Here is a 23,251-nt window from a genome sequence, read left to right on the forward strand (position 1 = left end):
TACGCTAATGTGGGCTTTCATATTCATCACATCTGATTTTTGTTCACATGTGAAGCCATGCCATACTCTAGTTAAATTGCGCTTTCTACTAGTGACAAGAATTGTTGACGTAATTATGCAAGCTGCTGCTCCGAAGTATATCGTTCGCACCGTAAAGCGGAATGAAAAGCTACCGTATATAACAAGAAATCTGATGCGCAAGATTTTAAAGCCAAGGCTCCTTGCAGTTTTATACTCATTTGTTACACACTATATAATAATGCAAATATTATTTTATTTATTTGGGAGGAATTCTAACGGATCAATCCCACAACACCAAGAAAACACTTTTGTGAGGACGCCACCCAAATAGGAAATATGATATGCCTCTGTACCGCTCTGACACTGGGTGGGATATGGCTGTAGAACGACCACAAAACACGCTTAGAAACAATGGAGTGCAGCCCAAACATAAAAAAAACGTTATGTGAAATATTTATAACCAAAGCTAGTCCTGCGGCCTCACATGAGAATATACGACCCATTTTTAAATGCACTGTTCTTTCACTCAGAAACGTCCTTACGTTGTACAGGACGTTATCAAATGAGCTGCTGTCTTAGAATGTGACACTAAAAAGTTTCTTGCACAATTTACCTACGCTACCAGCCCCATGCTTAGCAGCTCATCTGGTAACTTCATCCATGTAAGTGCACGCGTTTTGTGCTAGAAATTGGCTTGCTGGCCATTATTTGGCGCATATTTCTCTTCGATCGTTGTGTCCATACTTTGTGAGTTTGCCGACGTTGCTTTTATGTTTAACTTTCAATTGTATACTGCATTATTGAAAAGGATATTCCTAAACTGTAATACTGATGAAACTTTAGAGAATACACTTATGTTTTTTTACAAGACATATTGTAAAATCATTGGACATCATTGTAATCTGGTGTGTGTGGGTCAGCTTGTCTCTCAAATTATTATTTAGTTTTTCTTGTGACTGATTAATAAAGATTTTGACCTTTTAAAAAATTTCATTTGAGAACATCGGCCACTGCAGATCCAATTCACCAAGCATAAGTGCAAGAGCTGCTTATGAAGGAATCAAATATTCGCCCAATGTAAGTATTGCGAATCCCTTCTAACGTGACCGTGGCTCTGCATCGTGAGCGCTTTCACACTATTGGGAAGAGCACTAGCACTCTGTTCTGAAGGAGTACAATCTCTCGGTTGGAAGTACAAGCGCTCTGTTTGGGGGCCGTAGAAACGCTCGGTTCAGAGTAGAAGCACACCGGTATGGATCTGGGAGAGTAGTATTGCCCTTGTGGGGAGAGTATTAGAACTCTGTGGCAGAATATTATAGTGGGATACAACTTTAGAAAAAAGGGGACGTTTACTACTCCGAGGCGGAGGCACACGAGCATCCATCAATGGGCGCGCACTCTGGACTAACGTCATGAGCCGGACGGCCGGTGACCTCGTCGACGGAGAAGATGGAGGCCCGCGCTTCGAACTGGGCGAGGTCGCGTCAGCTGTGTGCTTCAGCCCCTCGTCAGAGTGAATTCCAGAACTGTTTGTGATGGTCTGTCATGCCAAAAACATTACAGCGAGCTTACGATGCGGCATTTGTGCCGTGTGCGTTTATTATGAGCCGGGATGCGGCAACGCAACATTTCAGCGGGCATCGCTGGCGCTGCGCTAAGCTTTGTTTTTGCCTGAAAATAGGACCCCGCGGCGACCGCTATGAACACACATCCTGCGTATTTGTTCCATGTTGTTTTATTTCGCTCCCGAGTGAAGTTATGACGAGAAATGTTTTCCAAAGACTGGTGCCTAGTGTTAGCGGCGGGTGTGTTCGTGTACTGTGTCGGTGCGTTTTTCGTCAGACGGGGTGAAGTGATGGAGCAAAACCATTCGCAGGAGAAATCAGAAAAATGTGAGCACATGAAACAAACCTACGAGTGTCTCAACAGAAAATATTTGCACATGAAGCCTTCAACGCAAAGATTTGTCGCCGTCAACTAAGCGGGAACGATCATTGTCAGCAGTGAGACAGCCGAGCGTCTAGCGACGGTGTTCGAGCGTTGAATAGCACCGTCGGTTGATTGCTGTCCACCAGTGCTCACTGCACGCGCAAGCTGTTGAATGCGTGCTGTGATACAGTCACGCATCAGGTGTGTTGCCAGCCCTCGATATGCTTTCCCAGAACACAGCTCCGCGCTGCTTTTCGGTTCTCGTGATATGTTGCAATTGAAAATTCCCAAGACAGTGTTAAGAGAACGGTAAAAAGAAAAAAAAAAAAACATACGAGAACGTAGACACAGCAGCTTGTGAACCCGCTCCTAATACCTGCACCCACGTCTGTATGTAAATGCGTGTGTGTATGTGTTCTTGCGATTGTCAATTTTTTTTCTTTTCCACATTTCTTGATATTTGAGAGTTTCCTAGTTTGCACGTTTGTATGTGAATATGTGCCTGCTTCCATGCGTGATTGCGCTCGCTCTTATTTCCGTGCTTTCATTTTATATTAGCGTTTGTTTCCGCTAGTTTTCTTTTAGCAAAGTCTTTAACTTTTTCATTAACCCATCTCATTCAAAGCACTAACTCCTGTAAACTGCAGGGCTGGCCTCTTTCATCTCATAAAGCCTTTCTCACTGGTCTACCTCGTCTTCTCAATCTGCCTTCTCGCTGTGTTTTTTGTCCTTGCTTTTTGTGTTGTTGCCGCAATGTGATTAGCCAACTTACTGAAAACAAATTTTTATCACTTATGAAGACAGGACGGTTTACAAATACATTTTCTTAAAAGCGTCATGTGGGTTGCAGAGTAACTTTGCCTCTTACCTCTGTTCATGTTTATGAATCAGTGCATGCGGCAGCTCGCCAGAAGTGCACATGAAAGGGTGACATATTGCCAAACAGCACCTTGCTATGTTGTCGCATTTTTCGCGCATTCAGTCTTGGTAAACAGACGGTTTCTTTGCCCATCACATATGTTGGTACAAATTTTCAACACGAATAACATTGTGCGGTGGCATGTCATTTCATGTCTGACGCTTTTACCGTGACAACATCATTCTTGAGTAAATCGAGCCCAGGAAAGCAGTGCCCGGAGACATTTTGCAACTTTCACCATTTATTACTTCACCAATGCCTGAGCCTGGCCGTCGCTATGCTGATGGCTTGTGAAGAAAAAAATTGCCTAAAAAACACATTCAACTTTACGCAGCATTTTTGGTACAAACAATGCTAGCAGAGCTATTCAGCGTGAATAATTGTGCTTACATTCGTGTTACTTGCCCAGTCACGTAAACAAATACAATGGCTACGGCATGACTGCGATATGAAGTGCAGACTGAAAACGGTGCCTTTCAAGTGTGCCCTCGACTACTGCTATTATCAACATAATCATCATCATCATCTACCTGGCTACGCCCACTGCAGGGCCAAGGCCTCTCCCAAACTTCTCCAGCAACCCCGGTCATGCACTAATTGTGGCCATGTCGTCCCTGCAAACTTCTTAATCTAATCCGCCCACCTAACTTTCTGCCACGCCTGCTACGCTTCCCTTCCCTTGGAATCCAGTCCGTAACCTTTAGTGACCATCGGTTATCTTCCCTCCTCATTACATGTCCTGCCCATGCCCATTTCTTTTTCTTGATTTCAACTAAGATGTCATTAACTCGCGTTTGTTCCCTCACCCAATCTGCTCTTTTTTTATCCCTTAAAGTTGCACCCATAAATCTTCTTCCCACAGCTCGTTGCGTCGTGCTCAATTTAAGTATAACCCTTTTCGTAAGCCTTCAGGTTTCTGCCCCGTACGTGAGTACTGGTAATACACAGCTGTTATACACTTTTCTCTTGAGGGATAATGGCGACCTGCTGTTCATTATCTGAGCATGCCTGCCAAACGCACCCCAGCCCATTCTTATTCTTCTGATTATTTCCGTCTCATGATCCGGATCCGCCGTCACTACCTCTCCTAAGTATATGTATTCCCTACCACTTCCAGTACCTCGCTACCTATTGTAAATTGCTGTTCTCTTCCGAGACTGTTAAACATTGCTTTAGTTTTCTGCAGAGTAATTTTTAGACCCACTCTTCTGCTTTGCCGCTCCAGGTCAGTGAGCATGCATTTCAATTGGTCCCCTGAGTTACTAAGCAAGGCAGTATCATCAGCGAATCTCAAGTTACTAAGGTATTCTCCATTAACTCTTATCCCCAATTCTTCCCAATCCAGGTCTCTGAATACCTCCTGTAAACACGCTGTGAATAGCATTAGAGAGATCGTATCTCCCTGCCTCACGCCCTTTTTTATCGGGATTTTGTTGCTTTCTTTATGGAGGACTACGGTGGCTGTGGAGCCGCTATAGATATCCTTCAGTATGTTTAAGTACGGCTCGTCTACACCCCGATTCCATAATGCCTCCATGACTGCTGAGGTTTCGACAGAATCAAACGCTTTCTCGTAATCAATGAAAGCTATATATAAGAGTTGGTTATATCCCCCACATTTCTCTATCACCTGATTGATAGTGTGGATATGGTCTATTGTTGAGTAGCCTTTACGGAATCCTGCCTGGTCCTTTGCTTGACGGAAAGCTAAGGTGTTTCTGATTCTGTTTACGATTACTTTAGTAAATATTTTGCAGCCAGCTGACAGTAAGCTTATCGGACTATAATTTTTCACGTCTTTATCGTCCCCTTTCGTATGAATTAAGATTATGTTAGCGTTCTTCGAAGATTCCGGTACGCTCGAGGTCATGAGGCATTGCGTATACAGGGTGGTCAGTTTCTCTAGAACAGTCTGCCCACCATCCTTCAACAATTCTGCTATCACCTTATCCTCCCCAGCTCCTTTCCCCCTTTGGATAGCTGTCAAGGCTATCTTTACTCCTTCCGGCGTTACTTCTGGGATTCCGAATTCCTCTAGTTTTTATCTCTTCCATTATCGTCGTGGGTGCCACTGGTACTGTATAAATCTGTATAGAACTCCTCAGCCGCTTGAACTATCTCATCCATATTAGTAATGATATTGCCGACTTTGTCTCTTAAAGCATACATCTGATTCTTGCTTATTTCTACTTTCTTCTTCACTGCTTTGAGGCTTCCTCCGTTCCTTTGAGCATGTTCGATTGTTTCCATATTATACTTGCTTATGTCAGCTGTCTTACGCTTGTTGATTAACTTCGAAAGTTCTGCCAGTTCTATTCTAGCTGTAGGGTTAGAGGCTTTCATACATCGGCGTTTTTTGATCAGATCTTTTGTCTCCTGCGATAGCTTACTGGTATCCTGTCTAGCGGAGTTACCACCGACTTATATTGCACACTCCTTAATGATGCCCACAAGATTGTCGTTCATTGCTTCAACACTAAGGACCTTTTCCTGAGTTAAAGCCGAATACCTGTTCTGTAGCTTGATCTAGAATTCCTCTATTTTCCCTCTTACCGCTAAGTCATTGATCGGCTTCTTATGTACCAGTTTCTTCCGTTTTCTCCTCAGGTCTAGGCTAATGCGAGTTCTTACCATCCTATGGTCACTGCAGCGCACCTTGCTGAGCACGTCCACATCTTGTGTGACGCCAGGGTTAGCGCAGAGTATGATGTCTATTTCTTTCTAGTCTCGCCGTTCGGGCTCCTCCACGTCCACTTTCGGCTATCCCGCTTGCGGAAGAAGGCGTTCATTATCCGCATATTATTCTGTTCCGCAAGCTCTACTAATAACTCTCCCCTGCTATTCCTAGTGCCTATGCCATATTCCCTCACTGCCTTGTCTGCAGCCTTCTTCTTGCCTACCTTGGCATTGAAGTCGTCCATCAGCGTAGTGTATTTTCTTTTCACTCTGCCCATCGCCGATTCCACGTCTTCATAGAAGCTTTCGACTTTGGTCATCATGACTGGATGTAAGGGCGTAGACCTGTACAATCTTCATTTGGTACCTCTTATTAAGTTTCACAACAAGACCTGCCACTCTCTCGTTAATGCTATAGAATTCCTATATGGTGGCAGCTATATTCGTATTAATCAGGAATCCGACTCCTAGTTCTCGTCTCACCGCTAAGCCCCGGTAGCACAGGACGTGCCCGCCTTTTAGCAATGTGTATGCTTCTTTTAGCCTCCTAACTTCACTGAGCCCTCTTATATCCCATTTACTGCCCTCTAATTCCTCCAATAGTACTGCTAGACTAGCCTCACTAGATAACGTTCTAGCGTTGCGAGGTTCGTTATCCAATGGCGGCCTGTCCGGAAGCAGGGATTTTTAGCACCCTCTGCTGCGTCGCAGGTCCGACCACCATCGTGGTTAGTTGCTTCGCAGCTGCTGAGGACTGAGGGCCGGGGTTCCATTGTTGTGTTGATATAGAAGCCTTTGGCCAAGTACTGCACCAGGGTGGCCAATCCGCACTGATGAGGGAGTGCGTTAGCGGTTCCAGTCACTGGGATCAGGCCACACTCCAGGCCTGTTTGTAGAATTTTATCAACACGCGGGGTTTTTTTTTAATCCGTTGAGAAATTGCTCGGCACCGGGATTCAAACCACGGACCTATTGCACGCGAGGCCGGTGTTTTACCTCTACGCCACCACTGCACCTACTGCTATTAATAGCTACCCAAATGAGTTTTCTAGAACTCAGTTAGCTAATGATATTTTATAATTGTTCTTTTATTTGCATTACTTGCCTCGGCCAGGAGGAGGAGGGAAAGAGATAAAGAATTAATAGCCTGGGCCAGATAACCAAAATAAACAATGCAACAACATGAACGTGCTTTTGCATGCAAGCAGCAAACAGTGGCTGTCTTTTTCGCGTTGATTACTGCCGTTTCATCAACAATGGCTACAGCATGACTCCGCTTTGTCGTGCAGACTGCTATTGGTGCCTTTCAAGCATGCCCTCGACTGCTGCTATTAATAGCTACCTGAGTGAGTATTTTGGGCCACACTAAGCTAATGATGCATGATAATTGTTCTCTTATGCGCAATACTTGCCTGAGCCAGATAAACAAAATAAAGAATGCCACACCATGAATGTGCGTTTGCATGCCAGCTGCTAAAAGTGGCAGTCCATTTCGCGTTGACTTCTGCTGTTTTACCTACAATGCTATAACATGGCTGAGCCTTGAAGTGTAGACAAGAAAGGTGCCTTTCAAGCATGCCACCCCCCCCCCCCCCGAGTGCTTCTATTGCACAAAAGTGCCCATCAAGCTCAACGGTGGTTGACCAAAGTAGTTTTCTCGGCCTCGCTAAGCTAATGATGTTTGACAATTGTTCTCTTATTCGCATGCCTGACCCAGATAACCAAAATATTGCAACCACATAATTATGCTTTAGCATGCAAACTGCCAACAGTGGCTGTCAATTTCGCATTCACTACTGCTGTTTCACCTACAATGGCTACGCTGCGCTTTGGAATGCAAACTGCTAAAAGTGCCTTTCAAGCGTGCCGCGACTACTGTTATTTCATCACAGGGCTTGTCATGCTCGATGGTGGCCGCCCAAATTAGTTTTCTGAGCCTCCTGAACTTGGCATTATTCATCTCAATAGGCTGGAAAAAACAGTAGGGGCACCACAACTACATGGAAGCTGGCCGCCTAACAGGGGCATGTCGCTCTCCATTGCGCTTATTTGTTCGAGTGGCTTGATGAAATTTACAATGACTGTGCGGTGGAGTAAACCGAGCCGACGGTGGGTTTCTGTTATTGCCTGGCTGCATGTATTGGTCTATACGGGAATTTAAAGCTTTACTACGGCTCCAACACGACTGCTATTGTTTTCCTTTCGAAACGCAGGCTGCCAACATTGGCGGCCAATTTCGCCTCGGCTTCTGCTACTTCACCATAGGGCCCGTCAACTCGAAAATGGCTGCCCTAGTGAGCACTCTGGGCCTCACTAAGCAAATTATCTTTTACAACTTTTCTCTTATTTGCATGATTTGCCTGAGCCGGATAACCAAAATAAACAATGCAACCAGATGAATGTGGTTTGGCGTGCGGGCTGCTAACAGTGGCTGTCAATTTCGCGTTGGCTACTGCATTTTCGTGTCAAGCTGGACAGTGGCTGCCCGAATGAGCCTTTTGGGCCCCACATAGTTATTCAGGGTTATTAACTGTATTTGCATTTGAACGCGTTTCTATGGCACTACTTATATTGAGCACGATCTGTGCACGACGTTGCTTTTTCAGAATTGAGCTTCCATTACAAGGAATATCTCACTAAATGAACTGCTTGTTTAATTGAGAGGTCATGGGAGCATGGGTGGCTGCTGCAAACCCACCGGCAAAGTTTTGGTAGCCCTAATAAGGGCTGGTATTTCGTTAATAAGAAGCTGTTATGCTTCGTGGAGTGGTTCGATGCTGGACAGCTCGCAGTCGGCGTCGCTTTCTTCACTGTCATCTTCACCCACTTGGATGACGATGGGTTGGGTGTGGTCACTCCCAGACTTGTCAAGCCTGAACTCTGCCTCCAGGTCCATCACGTCGTGGACCATCACGCCACTAACTGGTTAATTTTTTCCCTCTAGACGTCTTCGACCGTGGACAGCTTGAAGTCTCTGTTGTCCGCAGCGATGCCATTTTCACGTTTGCCCACACGAGCTCGATAGGATTAAATTCACAGTGGTACGGTGGCAGGCTGAGTACAATGCAACCCCTCTTTCAGCTGCATTGTCTACGATGTACCTCAGAAAGTGTGGCTTTACAGATGCGACCAACTCAAACAACAGATTTTGCACCATCCTTTCACGGTAGGTGACGCCTTTGCTTTTGATCCGCTCCTGTATTTTTCCTCTTTCCAAGCTGTCGTCGGCAATTTCTCTCCTCGCCGGGTATGGTAAGGTGCATTGTCCATAACAAGGACGCTGCCTGCTGGCAACTTCTGCAGAACGTCATTACACCATCGCTCGTAGCGATTGCCATCCCTTTCTTTGTGGTAGTCGCCTGCTTTTCGGCCTCGGAATACATCTAAGCAGCCATCGACGAAGCCATCCTCGCTGCCGATGTGCGTCATAGTCAGGCGCTGGCCTTTTCCAGAAGGTTGTTTCAGACCCGTCGACAGGCCATTTGCTCGAGCGTACAGGCGTCCGCGCTTCTGCACCGTGGTGTCTGTCCACACGATCGACCGAGTGTGTCCCGCCGTCACCCATGCCTCGTCCAGGAAAAAGATATTTCGGCCTTCCACGCGGCAGCGCTCCACGTCACGAAGGTAGCGATTCCGTCATTCAGCGATGTCATCCCGGTCGATAAGCAGCGAATTGCGGCTGCTCTTCTCGTGCTTCAATCTGATCTTCACAAGCAGGCGAGGCACAGTACACCGCTTCAGTGATGGGAGATCCATACGCTTCGAGAACTCGTTATCTTCTCGACCGCCGGTATCGTTGCAGTGAAGGAAATCGTGCACTCTGTTAAGAACGGCCTGCTGAGGTGCAAGTTTTGCCAGCCAGTTGCGACAACGGCGTCAAACTTTTCCTGGAAGGCCGCCGCAACCCTCTAGCCACGGCGTCACTAAGTCGACTGTGTCCGGAGGACAATACGCACGTCCTCGACTCTCCGTCGCAGGAGCTGATATGAGTTCGACGAAACAGGCTTTGTGCCGGAACACGACACCACCTACCCGGTCTGCCGCGAGCGGGAGAGTCCCCGAGGGAACGTAGTTCGAGGCCCCTTCCCACGCGCCGTTCAAGACGCAAGACAATGGGCAACCGGCCGCGCTGAGGGGGTCAGCTCGGGGAATAAAAGACACCTTTCCTGACGTAAGCCCCGAGTTCTACGACGTCCGTCTGGCCTCGGTTGGGGACCGTGAACCAGGCGTAAAGAAGTGTGTGTGTGAGTGTGTGTGTGTTCCGCCCGCAGAGAGGCGACTCGTTTACGAGGACCAGTCGAACGTTTCCCTCACCTTGGGATAGAGGGAGGACGAACTGTTTATAAACCGCTGTTGTGCGGCTGCTCAGTGTACTTTTCTCTCGCAGTCATGCTAGACTGATGAACTGCAACGTCCTGATGTAGATACTGTAAATAAACCCATATTCCTCGTTCTTGATGAGAAGCAGTCCTTCCCTTCAACAGCATCCTCAGCGTGGATAAGTTGGACGACGGCATGGGCCAGCTACCATCTAATTCATGCCCGACTCCAATCTTGACAACTGGTTACGAGCGATGGGATTGAGCCCCCAATCCTGACAACACATAACCTCAGTGCTCACAACGTGAAGCTGTCGTACTTCATCCCGCGTCTTCTTTCCTCCGCATTTTGTAGGCGCTTTCGCGAGGGCGTCGACAGTTTGCCACCCGAAATATGCGACGTTCTGACCTCCCTCCATACCTTGAACACTACGCTTTCGCTGACACCGAGCATCTCGGTGACAAGCTTGGTCGTGGCCTCCGCGCTGCATTCAGACTCCCGGTTACGCCAATACGTGTAGCAGTGGAGGATCATGTTGCGTGAATCGCTATTCACGATATGGTCACTCGTTCTTCCTGTCGAGGCTCCTTGGTGGTGTGGACATCGAGGCGACACAAGGTTCGTTCGGCAACAAAGTCCGAAGTCAGCTTGCTGGGCTCCACCGCGGAGAACTCGCACGCAATGCCTTGCGCGAACTGACGAGGTTGCAGGCTTGCAAAAAAAAATAATAATAATCAAGAGGAAAACATTGTGAAGACACGAAACCAAAAAATATATATTTTATGCTATTTAAAACCAAGAGTATATATTTAAAACGATGAATGAAGCATTTTTGTACCTTCCTGCCTCGACCGTATTCCCGCCCCAGGTTTGTAATGGTTGCGATAAATGCATTGTTTTATATAATTACTTTTTCAATAGCAACTGATTCATTTTAAGCTTGGAAAAACAGTAGTAGATACGCCGTGTACACGTGAACAAGCGCAAAAGCCATGCAGAGCTGCTCTTTCTACTTTTGTCACTTGCAATGAAGCTAAAGAGCAGACGACGGGCAGCGCTGTAGAAGGCACGGGATTATTTTTCTGTCGCTATCCGGCATGCGCTGTAGCACATGAGAGCCCTACTAAACCAATCATCAAAATACAAAATCTTTATTTATACTGTAAATTACCCGCTTGATGAGCACGATTTTCGAGGCGCGGCTATTTTAATCGCGGAGGTAATCGGCTGTCGCGCTTCGGTCATCTGGGCGGGGCCTCCCCTTTTTTCCAAAGTTGTATCAGACTATAGCAATCTCGCGGTGGAGTGACACAACTCTGTCAGGGGGAGTGGTCCTAATCTGTCTGAAATGGGGTAGATGTACTCTCTAAAAGGGAGTGAAATATGGGACAAGCAGATATTCCCCTGAAGGAAGTTCCCAGAACTCTGTTTTTACAGTGTAGGTTTTCTCGAAATCCTCCGAGAGTATAGGACACTGTTGATTCGGTTACGCCTTGTGGGAGGTGGTAATGCGCAGTTGTTCCAGCACTGTGCCTACCGCTTTGTCAGGTTTCCTCCTGCTATTGTGGAATTCATTCGCATTTATTTAGAAGTGTACCGCGGCACACTTGCTGCTGCACTTTGCAGGGGCCGGAGCCTTCTCAACCTCCAGTCAGCATCTTTTCTTCCGTCACCCCCATATTTCTCGTGGAGAAATAAAAGTTCCTTTGATCGATTGATTGATTGTCGGTCCTTCATTGCAATTTTCCATGTACCATCTTCATTGGAAGTTTGAACTGAGTGCGGCAGCTTCATGTGGCTTTATATATAACATGCTGCCTGTACGGAAAAGCGTGCCCTGAGGGCAGCCGTGGAAGAGAATTAAAATTGCACGATATGATGTTCGTCCCACAATTGTCTGGCATAGAACATCTTGTTCAACATATCCTTCGGACATCCAGAGGAATCGATTTAGGATTTATTTGATTAGATCTCAGAACTTTAATACTTTTGGATTTCCAAAGAATGCTTTAAGACGTCGCGAAATTAATGTCCTCGCGGTATCCACTGGACGTCCTAACTGAGACTTTGACGTTTGAATCTAATCGGGATGTCCATAGAGTATTCGTGGTCCAATGGGTTCACATGGCATCTAGCGCCACAGCCGACGACGTGAAAAAGACAGCGCTCGCAGGGCTCATGGCACTTGTGTTGTGCCCTGTCAACAGGCTTCTGTACGAAAATAATGAACTACAAAAGCACAGATTGGCAGTCATAGAGGCATTTCGTAAGCAAGGAGTGCAGGATGATAACGTAAATATCTTGGAAAGTATCTACGGAGATTCCACAGCTACTTTAACTCTCCACAAGAAAAGTAGGACGATGCCTATAAAGAAAGGCGTCAGACAAGCAGACACGATCTCTACAATGCTATTCAATGCGTGCTTGGAAGAAATATTCAAGCTATTAGACTGGGAAGGCTTAGGAGTAAGGATCAAAGGCGAATATCACAGCAACCTTCGATTTGCAGATGGCATTGTCCTGTTCAGCAACACTGGTGACGGGGCACAACAAATGACTGGGGACCTTAAAAGAGAGAGTAATTATAATGGGGTTGAAGATTAATATGCAGAAGAAAAAGATAATGAACAATAGCCGGGCCAGGGAACAAGATTTCAGGATCGCCAGCCTCTAAGGTCTGTTAAAGAGTACGTTTACTAGGTCAACTAATCACAGGGAACCCTGATCGTGCGAAGGAAATTCACAGAAGAAAAATTGGGTTGCAGCGCATTCGGCAGACAGTGTCGGATCCTGGCTGGAGTCTTACCGTTATCATTAAAAAGAACGGCGTACTATCAATGCGTTCTACCAGCGCTGACATCTGGGGCAATAGTTTGGAGACTGACAAAGAAGCTTGAAGGCAAGGACCGCGCAAAGACCGATGGAACGAAGAATGTTAGACATAAAGTTAAAAGACAAGAAGAGAGCGGTGTGGATCAGAGAGGAAACCGGGATGGCCCATATTCTAATTTAGACTGAAAGAAAGAAATTCACCTGGGCAGGTGATGTAAATGATAGGTTGGATACCCGGTGGACCATTACGGTTTCAGAATGGGGGCCAAGAGAAGGGAAGCGCAGTCGACGACAGCAGAAGACTAGATAGGGAGATGAAATAAAGAAAGTCGCAGGTGCTAGGCGGAATAGGTTGATTCCGGACAGGGGTAATTGGAGATCGCAGGGTCCTGCAGCGGGCATAACATAGGCCGATGTCGAATAACCTATTTTCCTTACCTTCATCAATGAGGAACCGCTTTTTCACTCCAACAATCGGCAGTGCCGACCACAACAGGCTGGGTGGGCGTCGTCTGTTTCTATGAAGTGGTCCAAGCAGAGGCCGTAGGCGTTGTACATCTGCTCGCACGTCAGCCCCGCCAGGACTCCCCATTTAGCGTAACTTCACCCTACGTCACGTCTGACAGATAGGCAAAATGCAGCATTGTGTTGATTAAAGAACCCGTAAACATGAAACTAAAATCACTTCACAATTCACGAAAGTCGCTTCACTCGCTGCTCCTAGCGCGCTTCTTCACGCCAGCGTTTTGAAAGCGAGTGTCCGCCGTCATCGAGTGTGATGTGCTCATGTTTGCCTGTGCGCGCTATCATGCTTGCTCATTTATTTAGTAAATAATTCTTGACATGCTTATAGGGCCAATCAACTAATATCCTTACTTCGTATGGGTGCCTAATAATTTGCTATTGCAATCGGTGCTTAGTCTTCCGGTAAAAACTGCGCTTTTTATAGAGAATATATTAGCAGCGACACTGAACAGTAGCTTAATGTGTGCGCTATGGAACAGATCGGTGTTGTAATACAAGAATTTTTGCCCAGAATATGGTAATTACTCAGCATCTGGGTCCTCTGTGAAGTGATGGGCTTCATGATTGCCGGAATTTGAAGAAAAATTCCTTTCTTCGCTTCACTTGGCAGCAGCAGCCGTGGCAACAAGGACACACCACTGAGCAGTACTTTTTTGGTTACGCAGATCGGAGCACAGTAATCGGCAAGCGTTGATTTCTACCGCCGTTGTGCTGATAAGCATACGGCTATCTTGGCACGTGGACTTCACGCCCACCATCCCCGCCAGTCGGTATCACCGTGGCCACCTGGTGACATCTCGCAACGCTAGCACTGAACTGGACCGCTCCGTGGCGCCGCCAGCACTACAAAAAAGGGATCCGTTTGGTCCTGCGCTTCACTTGGCAGCAGCAGCCGTGGCAACAAGGGCACACCACTGAGCAGCACTTTTTTGGTTACGCAGGTTAGTCTTCTGTTTTATACGGCATTTACAATTTTGTTCTTAACTTTTGTCGCGCCTGCTGCTGCCAAGGTTACTCCCGCGGTTTTTTAGCAATGCCCAGTAATGCAGAACTTGCTCGCGATATTGACGCCCTTCGGAAAGAAATCGCAGAAATGCGTGAAAGTTTGCGCATGATGAACCACCTGTACGAAGAATCGAGGGGAAAATGTGACGCTGTGAATGCAGAGAACAAAACACTCGCAAAGGAAAACGAAAAGCTGGCTAGAAGGGTAGCGGACCTCGAGCAGTATTCTCGTACAAACAATGTCGAGATCCGGGGCGTGCCGTCCACACAGGGCGAGAGTTGTGTCGCTGTTCTCCAAAAAATCGGCGACAAGATTGGCTGCCCTGTGGCACCATCTGACATAGACATTGTTCACCGCGTCCCTGCGAAGAAGGATAAACATATAATTTCACGCTTTTGTTCCCGCACTAAGAAGGCTGATTTCATAAATAAGGCCCGAAAAGCACGACTAAACACTACTACTCTCGGCTTCCCTCCATCTGCAGAGGCGAAGGTCTTTATTAACGACCACTTAACACAAGACAACAAACGTCTGTTTGCTCAAGCCCTCGAACTAAAAAAGCAGCACAACTGGAAATTTCTATGGACGGACAACTGCCGCATCAAAGCACGAAAGACAGAAGGAGGCCGCGTGTACGTTATTTCTAGCACACGCGACCTTTCGCTAATCGCCTCGTAGCTGTCCAAGCCTTCCGTTTTTACATCTAATCAAATAAATATTCTAAACAATGTATTTTTCTGCAGAAGAACTAAAACGTTCTCTAAATAACAACAGGCTCACCCATAAATCCCTGATACACTTCAACATACGTAGCCTCTCAAAGAACTATGATAACATGATAGATTTCTTTTCTAATCTAAATAACCCTTTCACTATCATTTGCCTCTGAGAAGTATGGTTGACAAACGCTGATAGCAAGCTATTTGGTATACCCGGATACACAATGGAAGTATGTGTCCGTAAGGATGTTCGGTATGGTGGTTCAGCAATTCTTGTCCAAGATAACCATCCATATCACCGTCGCCATGATCTATCTTTCTCTTGCCCTAACGTTGAATCTGTATTTTTGGAATTCGATAAAACTTTTCTTTCAGCTAACAGTAGAAACACAATAATTGGATCAGTATACCGTTCCCCATCATCTTGCTCTGCAAACTTTTGTTCTCAACTAGATGCTATCTTGAACATGATTACAAACGAAAACAAGAATGTTGTCATCCTCGGTGACATAAACATAGATATTACTAGCCCCAATGATAGTCACTGCTCTAATTATACCAACTGCTATGCGGCATATGGCCTAGATTCATTAATAACCGTACCCACAAGATGCCCTCCGTCCGGATCTCTCTTTAATAGATCATTTATTATCAAACTTACACCTAGAGCACTGTGCTGGCGTAGTCACTGTTCCCATAACAGACCACTATCCCATATTCGTTCTAGTAAAGTCTATTAACACACCGTACCAACGAAACATAAAAACGGCAAGCTTTCACACCACTAAGTTCATTAGTCAAATTGCTGAAATCGACTGGAACCCGATTCTTTCTATAAGAGACCCAATCCTGGCATTCGAACAATTTAACAACAAAGTTAAAAGCGTGTACTCGCAATGTACTAGCCTAACACAAAATACTCACTGGTTCTCCGCCCCTAGAAACCCATGGATAACAGGATCCCTCTTAAAGAGTATTAAAAAACGTGATAACCTCCATAAAAAGTTAAAACGCCAACCTTTTAATGTAACTTTAAAGTCGCGGTACATAACTTATTCTAACACACTTACCAGACTCTTGAAAGAAGCCAAGCGTTCCTACTTTGAGAAAACGATTGTTAAACACACAAATAACACCCGCAAAACCTGGGATACCATTAGGTCCTTTCTTCATCTGTCTTCACCAAACCACGCACTGAACCAACTTAATACAGGAACAAGGATAGTAACGGAAGCCACTGATATCGCAAATGAATTCAATACTTTTTTCTGTCCTACACATGATCATTCACTAGACAGTATACCACAGCCAGTACTCAGGCAAACCCCTTATTCATTTTACTTGTTCGCTACATCACCCAAAGAAGTATCCGACTCAATCGCTAGTTTACGAACTACAGGTCCTGGCCTTGATAATTTACAACCTTCTAAAATCAAATTAGTATCATCTCATATCGCCGATGTACTCGCGCACATTGTTAACTGCATGTTCATAACAGGCGTTTTCCCCGATGAATTAAAACACGGTAAAATAACTCCTATATTAAAAAAAAAGGTAACAAAGAATTAATTTCAAACTACCGTCCTATCTGCATGCTATCTTTTTTTAGCAAAGTCATTGAGAAACTACTTGTAACCCGCTTAACAAACTACTTTCACAAATTTAATCTTCTCTCGCCTGAATAACACGGGTTTCGTAAAGGTTATTCGACTGAAACAGCTATAGCATCATTCACTGACAAAATAAAACATGCCCTTGACAACTCCCATATTGTTGGTTCAGTTTTCATTGACTTCAGTAAAGCATTTGACACCGTCTGTCATAACATCCTTTCTTACAAGTTAGAAGCTCTGGGCATTCGTGGCCCAGCTCTTACGCTCATCCGCAGTTATTTGACTAACAGAACTCAAGTTGTAAATTTCGGAGGTTCACTTTCACGTACTAAACCAGTCACTAAGGGTGTCGCACAAGGCTCACTTTTAGGCCCTTTACTTTTCCTAGTGTACATTAATGATCTTCCTCACTGTTTAACCAGTACTTCATCTATTCTATATGCTGACGACACGACTATATTTACTAATAGCAAATGCATAGATACTGTAATAAAACGACTAAATTCTGACCTAAGCAACTTATCTGCGTGGTGCACAAGTAACAAACTTCAGATCAACCCTTCGAAAACTCAGTTTATGCTTTTTCATACACATAAACGCGTCATCGCTCCCGCGCAACCGCTCGTCTTACAAACTCATGTTCTCTCACCTGCACATGAAGTTGTCTTCCTTGGCGTCAAACTTGACCCCCAACTTAAATTTAACTTGCATGCTGACATGGTTTAAAAAAAAATTGCCTTTGGAATAAGAGTACTAATCCTAACGCGCTCGTATTTTCCAGAAAACGTCAGAACTTCACTTTATCCCGCATTTATTCACTGTCACTTACAATACTGCATCTCAGTTTGGGGAAACACATATTGCTCGCACATAATACATCCACAACATTTACAAAATCAAGCCTTGAGGATCATTAATTTCTCTAGTTACATGTCACATGCTGTACCAATTTTCAGTTCCTTAAAAATACTGCCGTTACGTTACATGCTCCAGCTCAATTTGGTTTTACTAATATACCGCACACTAAATCATGAAATAAGTTTAGATGCATTTATTAACTCTGCTCTCACCAACACTAACAATACAAGATTTTCCTCTAGCAACAATTTTTTACTTCCTCGAATAAACACTAATTATGGAATGTTTACTTCCCTTTTTACGGCAATTAAATACTGGAACAATCTACCACCCCATATTAAAGCCTGCCGCACAACATTAACATTCAGGAGAGAGACGAAGAAATATTTACTAACGACACTACTGGCTACTGATTCATTACTATAAGTATATATTGTGTACAAATCTATTTCCCAGTTTTCAATGGTTCTGTACTTACCTATTGTATCGACAGCCTTTATTTATTGGTTATTCTATATATTCCTTTGTCTTCTTTTTTCTCCTCTCTTAGGCATTTCAAATTTTTTGTCGCATAGTCTATATAACATTTGTACTTTGCGTATTGTAAGCATATATTTATTTCTAATTATCTGTTACATTAACCCCGTGTTCTTTGACATGTGTCATTCCTATGTTCCATAACGTGTCAAATACTACATATTTATTTATTCATACGCTGTATCGTTTTCATTTGCTTGTTTTGAACTTCAATTATTGTAAGCAACCTTTTGTATTTGTTTATTTTTTCATTTAACTTCGCGTTTTCTGATGTCTGTCGCTGCTATGTTGGATGGATGGATGGATGCAGAACTTTAATAAGGTCCTGAGGTACGCGACTCAGCGCGCTGCGGGCCGCTCCCACGTTGGGACAGTCAGGCCTTGCCCGACCGCCGCATCGTGGGCCCTCTGGACAGCCCATAGTTGCGCCCCGGCATCGGGGCTCTTGATTGCGGAGCGCCACTTGTCTTCATTGATTTGTTCTGTGCCTCGTAACGAGGGGCAACGCCAGAGCATATGGTCTAGGCTAGCGATGTCATTGCAGTGCCTGCAAGAACTAGTGGCATAGGTGTCGGGATAAATTTTGTGAAATAAAGCCGGGTTGGGATATGAGCCTGTTTGCAATAATCTGAGGGTCAATGCCTGCGCTCTGTTTAACTTCTTGTGTGGAACGGGAAAGTCTCTCCTGCCGAGATAAAAGTGCTGCGCAATTTCGTTGTATGTGGTCGGTTGATCTCTGTTCTCCACCACTGCGGGCCGGCGTTGGAGTTCTCCATGGTCGCGGAAAGCGAGACCTCGCGCCTTGGAGTGGGCCAGCTCGTTGAGGTTTGTGGGGCCTCCCATGATGGATCCCATGTGAGCGGGGAACCACGTGAGAGTGTGGGTGGCGATGCTTTTGCCGTCGAGGATGCGACAGGCTTCCTTACACACGGCGCCAACGCTGAAGGCGCAGATGGCTGCCCTGGAGTCGCTAAAGACATTGGCATGTCCGTCGTCCAGGAGGGCCAAGGCAATGGCCACTTGCTCGGCCGCATGCGACGACGTGCTTCGTACCGAAGCGGCGTTAACGGTCGAACCCCTGTGGTTGATTGACACTACCGCGAAATTGTTGCTGTTGCCATACTGGGCCGCGTCAACGAAGCAGCAGCCGCCAGGGAGTTCTGTTGCGCGGCGTAGGAGCGCCACCGCTCTGGCCTTCCTTCTTTGTACGTTGCGCTGGGGATGCATATTGCGCGGGGCGGGCGATATGATGATGTTATCTTTCTGCTCTTTTGGAAGGCCCCGGTACGCGTTTTCGACAGTGGCCGGGGGGATGCCCATCTCAGTTAGGAGTCGTCTGCCCGCCCTGGTGCCGGAGAGCCTGAGAATCTGTGCCCTTTCTTGTGCTTCTGCAATCTCTTCCAGGGTATTATGAATACCCAACTGCAGGAGTCGGTCGGTGCGTGTGTAGTTTGGTCGTCCGAGCGCGCTCTTGATCCCCCTCCTTATCATGGCATTTAGCTTGTCTCGCTCGGCCCTCTTCCAGACGTGCATGGCCGCTACGTACGTAAAATGGCACAGCAAGAAAGCGTGTACTAGCCTTAACAGATTCTCTTCGCTCAGGCCTCTCCTTCTGTTAGCTACCCGCCTGATTAGACCGATGACGCTATCCGTCTTTTTAGCTAGTTTGTGAATGGTGATGCTATTCGTGCCCGCCCCTTCGAGTGTCATTCCCAAGATTCGAATGGACGCGACTTTGGGAATGGGATCTCCGCAATTGGTGTAGAGATTAATGTCAATTTCAGTGGGGGGTTTCCAGTTCTGCGGCTTGCGGCCCTTTCTACTTGGGCTGTAGAGAAGGAGCTCCGATTTCATTGGGGAGCACCGGAGTCCCGTGTCGGTTAGAAAGCGCTCTGTAGTGTCCACAGCTTCCTGGAGAGTGGCTTCGACTTGTCCGTCACTGCCACCTGCGCACCAGACAGTGATGTCGTCCGCGTAGATCGTGTGACCGATGCCCTGGACCTGGCCTAGATACCTTGAGAGGTCGACCATTGCGATGTTGAAGAGGAGTGGTGAGATGACTGACCCCTGGGGGGTGCCTCTTCTGCTCAGCTCCATTTTCTCCGATTCCAAATCTCCAGCCTTGAGGATGGCGCATCGGTCGCTCAAGATCTGACGAAGGCATGGAAGGACGAGCCCAGGTCGAGCTTGGAGATGGCGTCGAGGACGAACTCGTGACGGATGTTATCAAAGGCCTTCTCCAGGTCCAAACCAAGGATGGCTCTCGTGTCCCGAGTGCAGCGTTCCAGGATTTGGATCTTGATAAGCTTCATGGCGTCCTGGGTGGAGAGGCCTGGCCTGAAGCCTATCATGTTGTGAGGGAAAAGGTCGTTGGACTCGATATACTCCGCAATTCTGTTATGGATGGCGTGCTCGGCCACCTTTCCTACACATGACGTCAGTGAGATTGGGCGGAGGTTGTCCAGGCTCGGCGGTTTACCGGGCTTTGGGATTAGTATGACCTTCGCCAACTTCCATTCTTCAGGTACAATTCCCTGCTCCCAAATCCGATTTATCTCATCTGTAAGAAACTCGATCGATGCGTCCTCTAGGTTTCTGAGAGCCTTGTTGTTAATGTGATCCGGGCCGGGTGCTGACCTACCATTGAGGTCGTGTAGGGCGCGGCGGATTTCACTGATTTTGAAAGGCTCGTCCAGCGCGGAGTTCGGCTTCCCTTTGTATACTGGGTATGCCGCCTCATCGGCCACAGTTTTGAGCGGCAGGTACTTCTTAGCCAAGATCTCCAGCATGTCCTTTTCCGAAGACGACTTCTTGGCTTCGTGGAGTGCTTTAGCGAGGACAGTTCTCTGGTTTGACTTGGTGCCGGAGTCGTCGAGCAAGTGTTTGAGAAGATTCCACTTCCCTCCCGTGCGCATCTGCCCGTCGATTGAATTGCAAATTTCGTCCCATTGCTGCCTAGACAGGGCTTGGCAGTGCTCGTCGATCTGCTTGTTGATCTCGGCTATCTTTTTTCTGAGCTTGCGATTCAAGCGTTGGCTTTTCCACCTCTCGAGAAGTGATTGCTTAGCCTCGAGAAGGTGTGCTAGCCTGCTATCCATTTTGTCTCTCTGTAGATCCGTCTCTATGTTTTTGGTGGTGGAGCAGACATCTTGCCGAATTAGTGCGCACCACTGGACGAGAGTCTCCGGCTTTTCTCCACGGGCGGCGGGAGCCTTGCGAACCTCACGGAATTTGTCCCAGTCAGGCACCGAGAACGCCTTCTTTCTTTTCTGCTCCACTTGTAAGCTGGTGACCGTGATGTAGTGATCACTACCGAGGTCTATGAGCAGATTCGACCACATGGCTGAGACAGCGTTTTTAACAAAGGCGAGATCCGGAACAGAGTTCCTGGTCGAGGAGGTGCCCCGTCTGGTGGGAAAGGCTGGGTCCGTCAATAGAGAGTCCCGCATCTCCCGCCTCCTGCCACAAACTTCTACCCTTGACCGTGTCGTGCGTGTAGTTCCACGCGTGAAAGGGGGCGTTGAAATCGCCGGCCACAACCAGGGGAGAGTTTCCGGCGAGTTTCGTTGCCATAGTGATGATGGTTTTGAAACGTTGTCTGTGATCGCTCGGGCTGCTATATACGTTAAGTATAAAAATGCTAGAGATATTGGATTGGCTTGGGATGACTTCTACTAGGGAGGTCTCCGTCTTGCTAGGCCGGACCCCTAGATCGTGTGCGACAAAAGTGAACTTGCTGCTGACTAATGTGCAGGTTCCTCTGCCATCCCCACGGAGAGCAAGAGCTTTGTATCCCTGGAGTGAAACCTGATCAGTCATCGTTTCTTGCAATAATATAACATGTGGCTTTTCTTTGTGAGAGCGAACAAACTGCTGCAGGGTGCATTTTTTATGGCGGAGTCCCCTGCAGTTCCACTGCCAAATCCTAAATTGTGTGTGTGGCGCCATCCTTGCTGTATAGAGCGCCTTCCGGCGTTGCTACTAGGGTCTCGAGGGAGGTGGTTCTATTAATCGGTCCGGAAATGTGCAGTGGTGGCGGCGTAGGTACCAACGCGCCATCCGTGAAGTAAACGGGACGTACGTGGGTTGACGTCCTGATGTCCATTTCCTGCACCTTGGACTCTATTTCTGGCATTCTGTTTTCTAAGCTTTGAATTTTGACATTTTGCGCGTCTAACTTCTGATCCACGACCAAGAGTCGCTGATCCACTGCAGATAGTCGTTCGGTAATCTTCTTGATCTCGTAGCAGATTGAATTCAACATTTCTCTGACTTCGGACTTGGCTTTAGCCGGTACATTTTCGGGCATGCTGGGAACGGCCTTTCTTTTGGCTGGGTTGCCTGAGTGGCTCGCATCAACGACCATGGGAACATCTGCAGTTAGGGGAGAGGGGGTCCCCGAGAGGGATGAACTAGCGACTGGAACGGCGTGAGGTCCCCGAGGGGTTTGGGGAGAGGGGGTCGCCGAAGGGATTCCTGAGGGGGTTGAACTAGGGACTGGGACGTGGTGAGGTTGATTAACCTTTCTGAGCTCTGCTATTTCGGCTCGCATTAACTCAATTATGCTGCGCATCTCGGCATTTTCTTTCCTAAGCTGAGCTATTTCAGACGAACCATGCTCTGGCGCCGCACCCCCAGTTACCTTTACGGCAGTTCTCCCTCCACTCCGCACTCTGTCTGCCCAAGTGGCACCTTGTTTCCCAGCACCGGCTGGCTCCTCGAATCGGACCCTGTTCTGTGGGCCCCGGGAGTGGCTTCCCGATCTGGAGCGGCCCCGGGACCTGGACCTGGAACGGCTCCTGGACCTGGACCGGGAACAGCTCCTGGGCCTGGACCGGGAACAGCTCCTGGACCTCGAGCGGCTTCTCGAGGGGGAGCGCCTGCTCGAAGGTCTAGCCGGTTCGCTGTCGGCGCTTGTCTGCGCTGGTGGCGGGTCTCGCTTCCTGGATTCCGCATTTCTTTCCCTTCTCCTCCGCCGAACGATGTACGGAAGTTGGAATCTTTGCTTGCAAATCTTGTCCGCTGTGGCGTGCGGGCCCCCGCAGAGGCTGCAACTAGGCGCGCAGGTGTGGTTGCCGTCGGGGTTGTTGGCCCCACATTTCCTGCATAGCTTGTCCTCCAGCGCTGGGCAGACGTCAGCTCTGTGGCCTAGTCTACTACAGGCATAGCAGCAGTCGTGCTGCCTGAGGTACAGGGAGCACTTGACTAGCGCCGAGCCGTAGAATACGAAGTTGGGGACCTTGTAGCCGTCGAAAACGATGACTACCGTTTCAGTATTCTTGATTCGCTTGGCTCC

At 47.2% G+C, this 23,251-nt stretch overlaps 1 protein-coding gene across 12 annotated transcripts in view; it reads right to left on the reverse strand.

The window, feature by feature from the left end:
• Positions 1 to 23,251, reverse strand: part of LOC129384481 (uncharacterized) — a 564,425-nt gene that overhangs the window by 535,537 nt on the left and 5,637 nt on the right. For 7 of the 12 annotated variants that reach the window (XM_055069969.1, XM_072284395.1, XM_072284392.1 and 4 more), the window contains exon 1: positions 17,897 to 19,280. The exons of 3 other annotated variants lie outside the window; for them this stretch is intronic. In XM_055069969.1, coding sequence (XP_054925944.1) covers positions 18,295 to 19,275 — 981 coding nt within the window. In that variant the 5' untranslated portion in view covers positions 19,276 to 19,280 and the 3' untranslated portion in view covers positions 17,897 to 18,294. Of the gene's footprint in view, positions 1 to 563; positions 814 to 13,135; positions 13,403 to 17,896; positions 19,281 to 23,251 lie in introns of those variants that run through there. 2 more of the 12 variants (XR_011890219.1, XR_011890217.1) reach the window with 2 other exon arrangements.

The sequence above is a fragment of the Dermacentor andersoni genome, chromosome 9 (genome assembly GCF_023375885.2).
Source record: "Dermacentor andersoni chromosome 9, qqDerAnde1_hic_scaffold, whole genome shotgun sequence".
NCBI classification, from domain to species: domain Eukaryota; kingdom Metazoa; phylum Arthropoda; class Arachnida; order Ixodida; family Ixodidae; genus Dermacentor; species Dermacentor andersoni.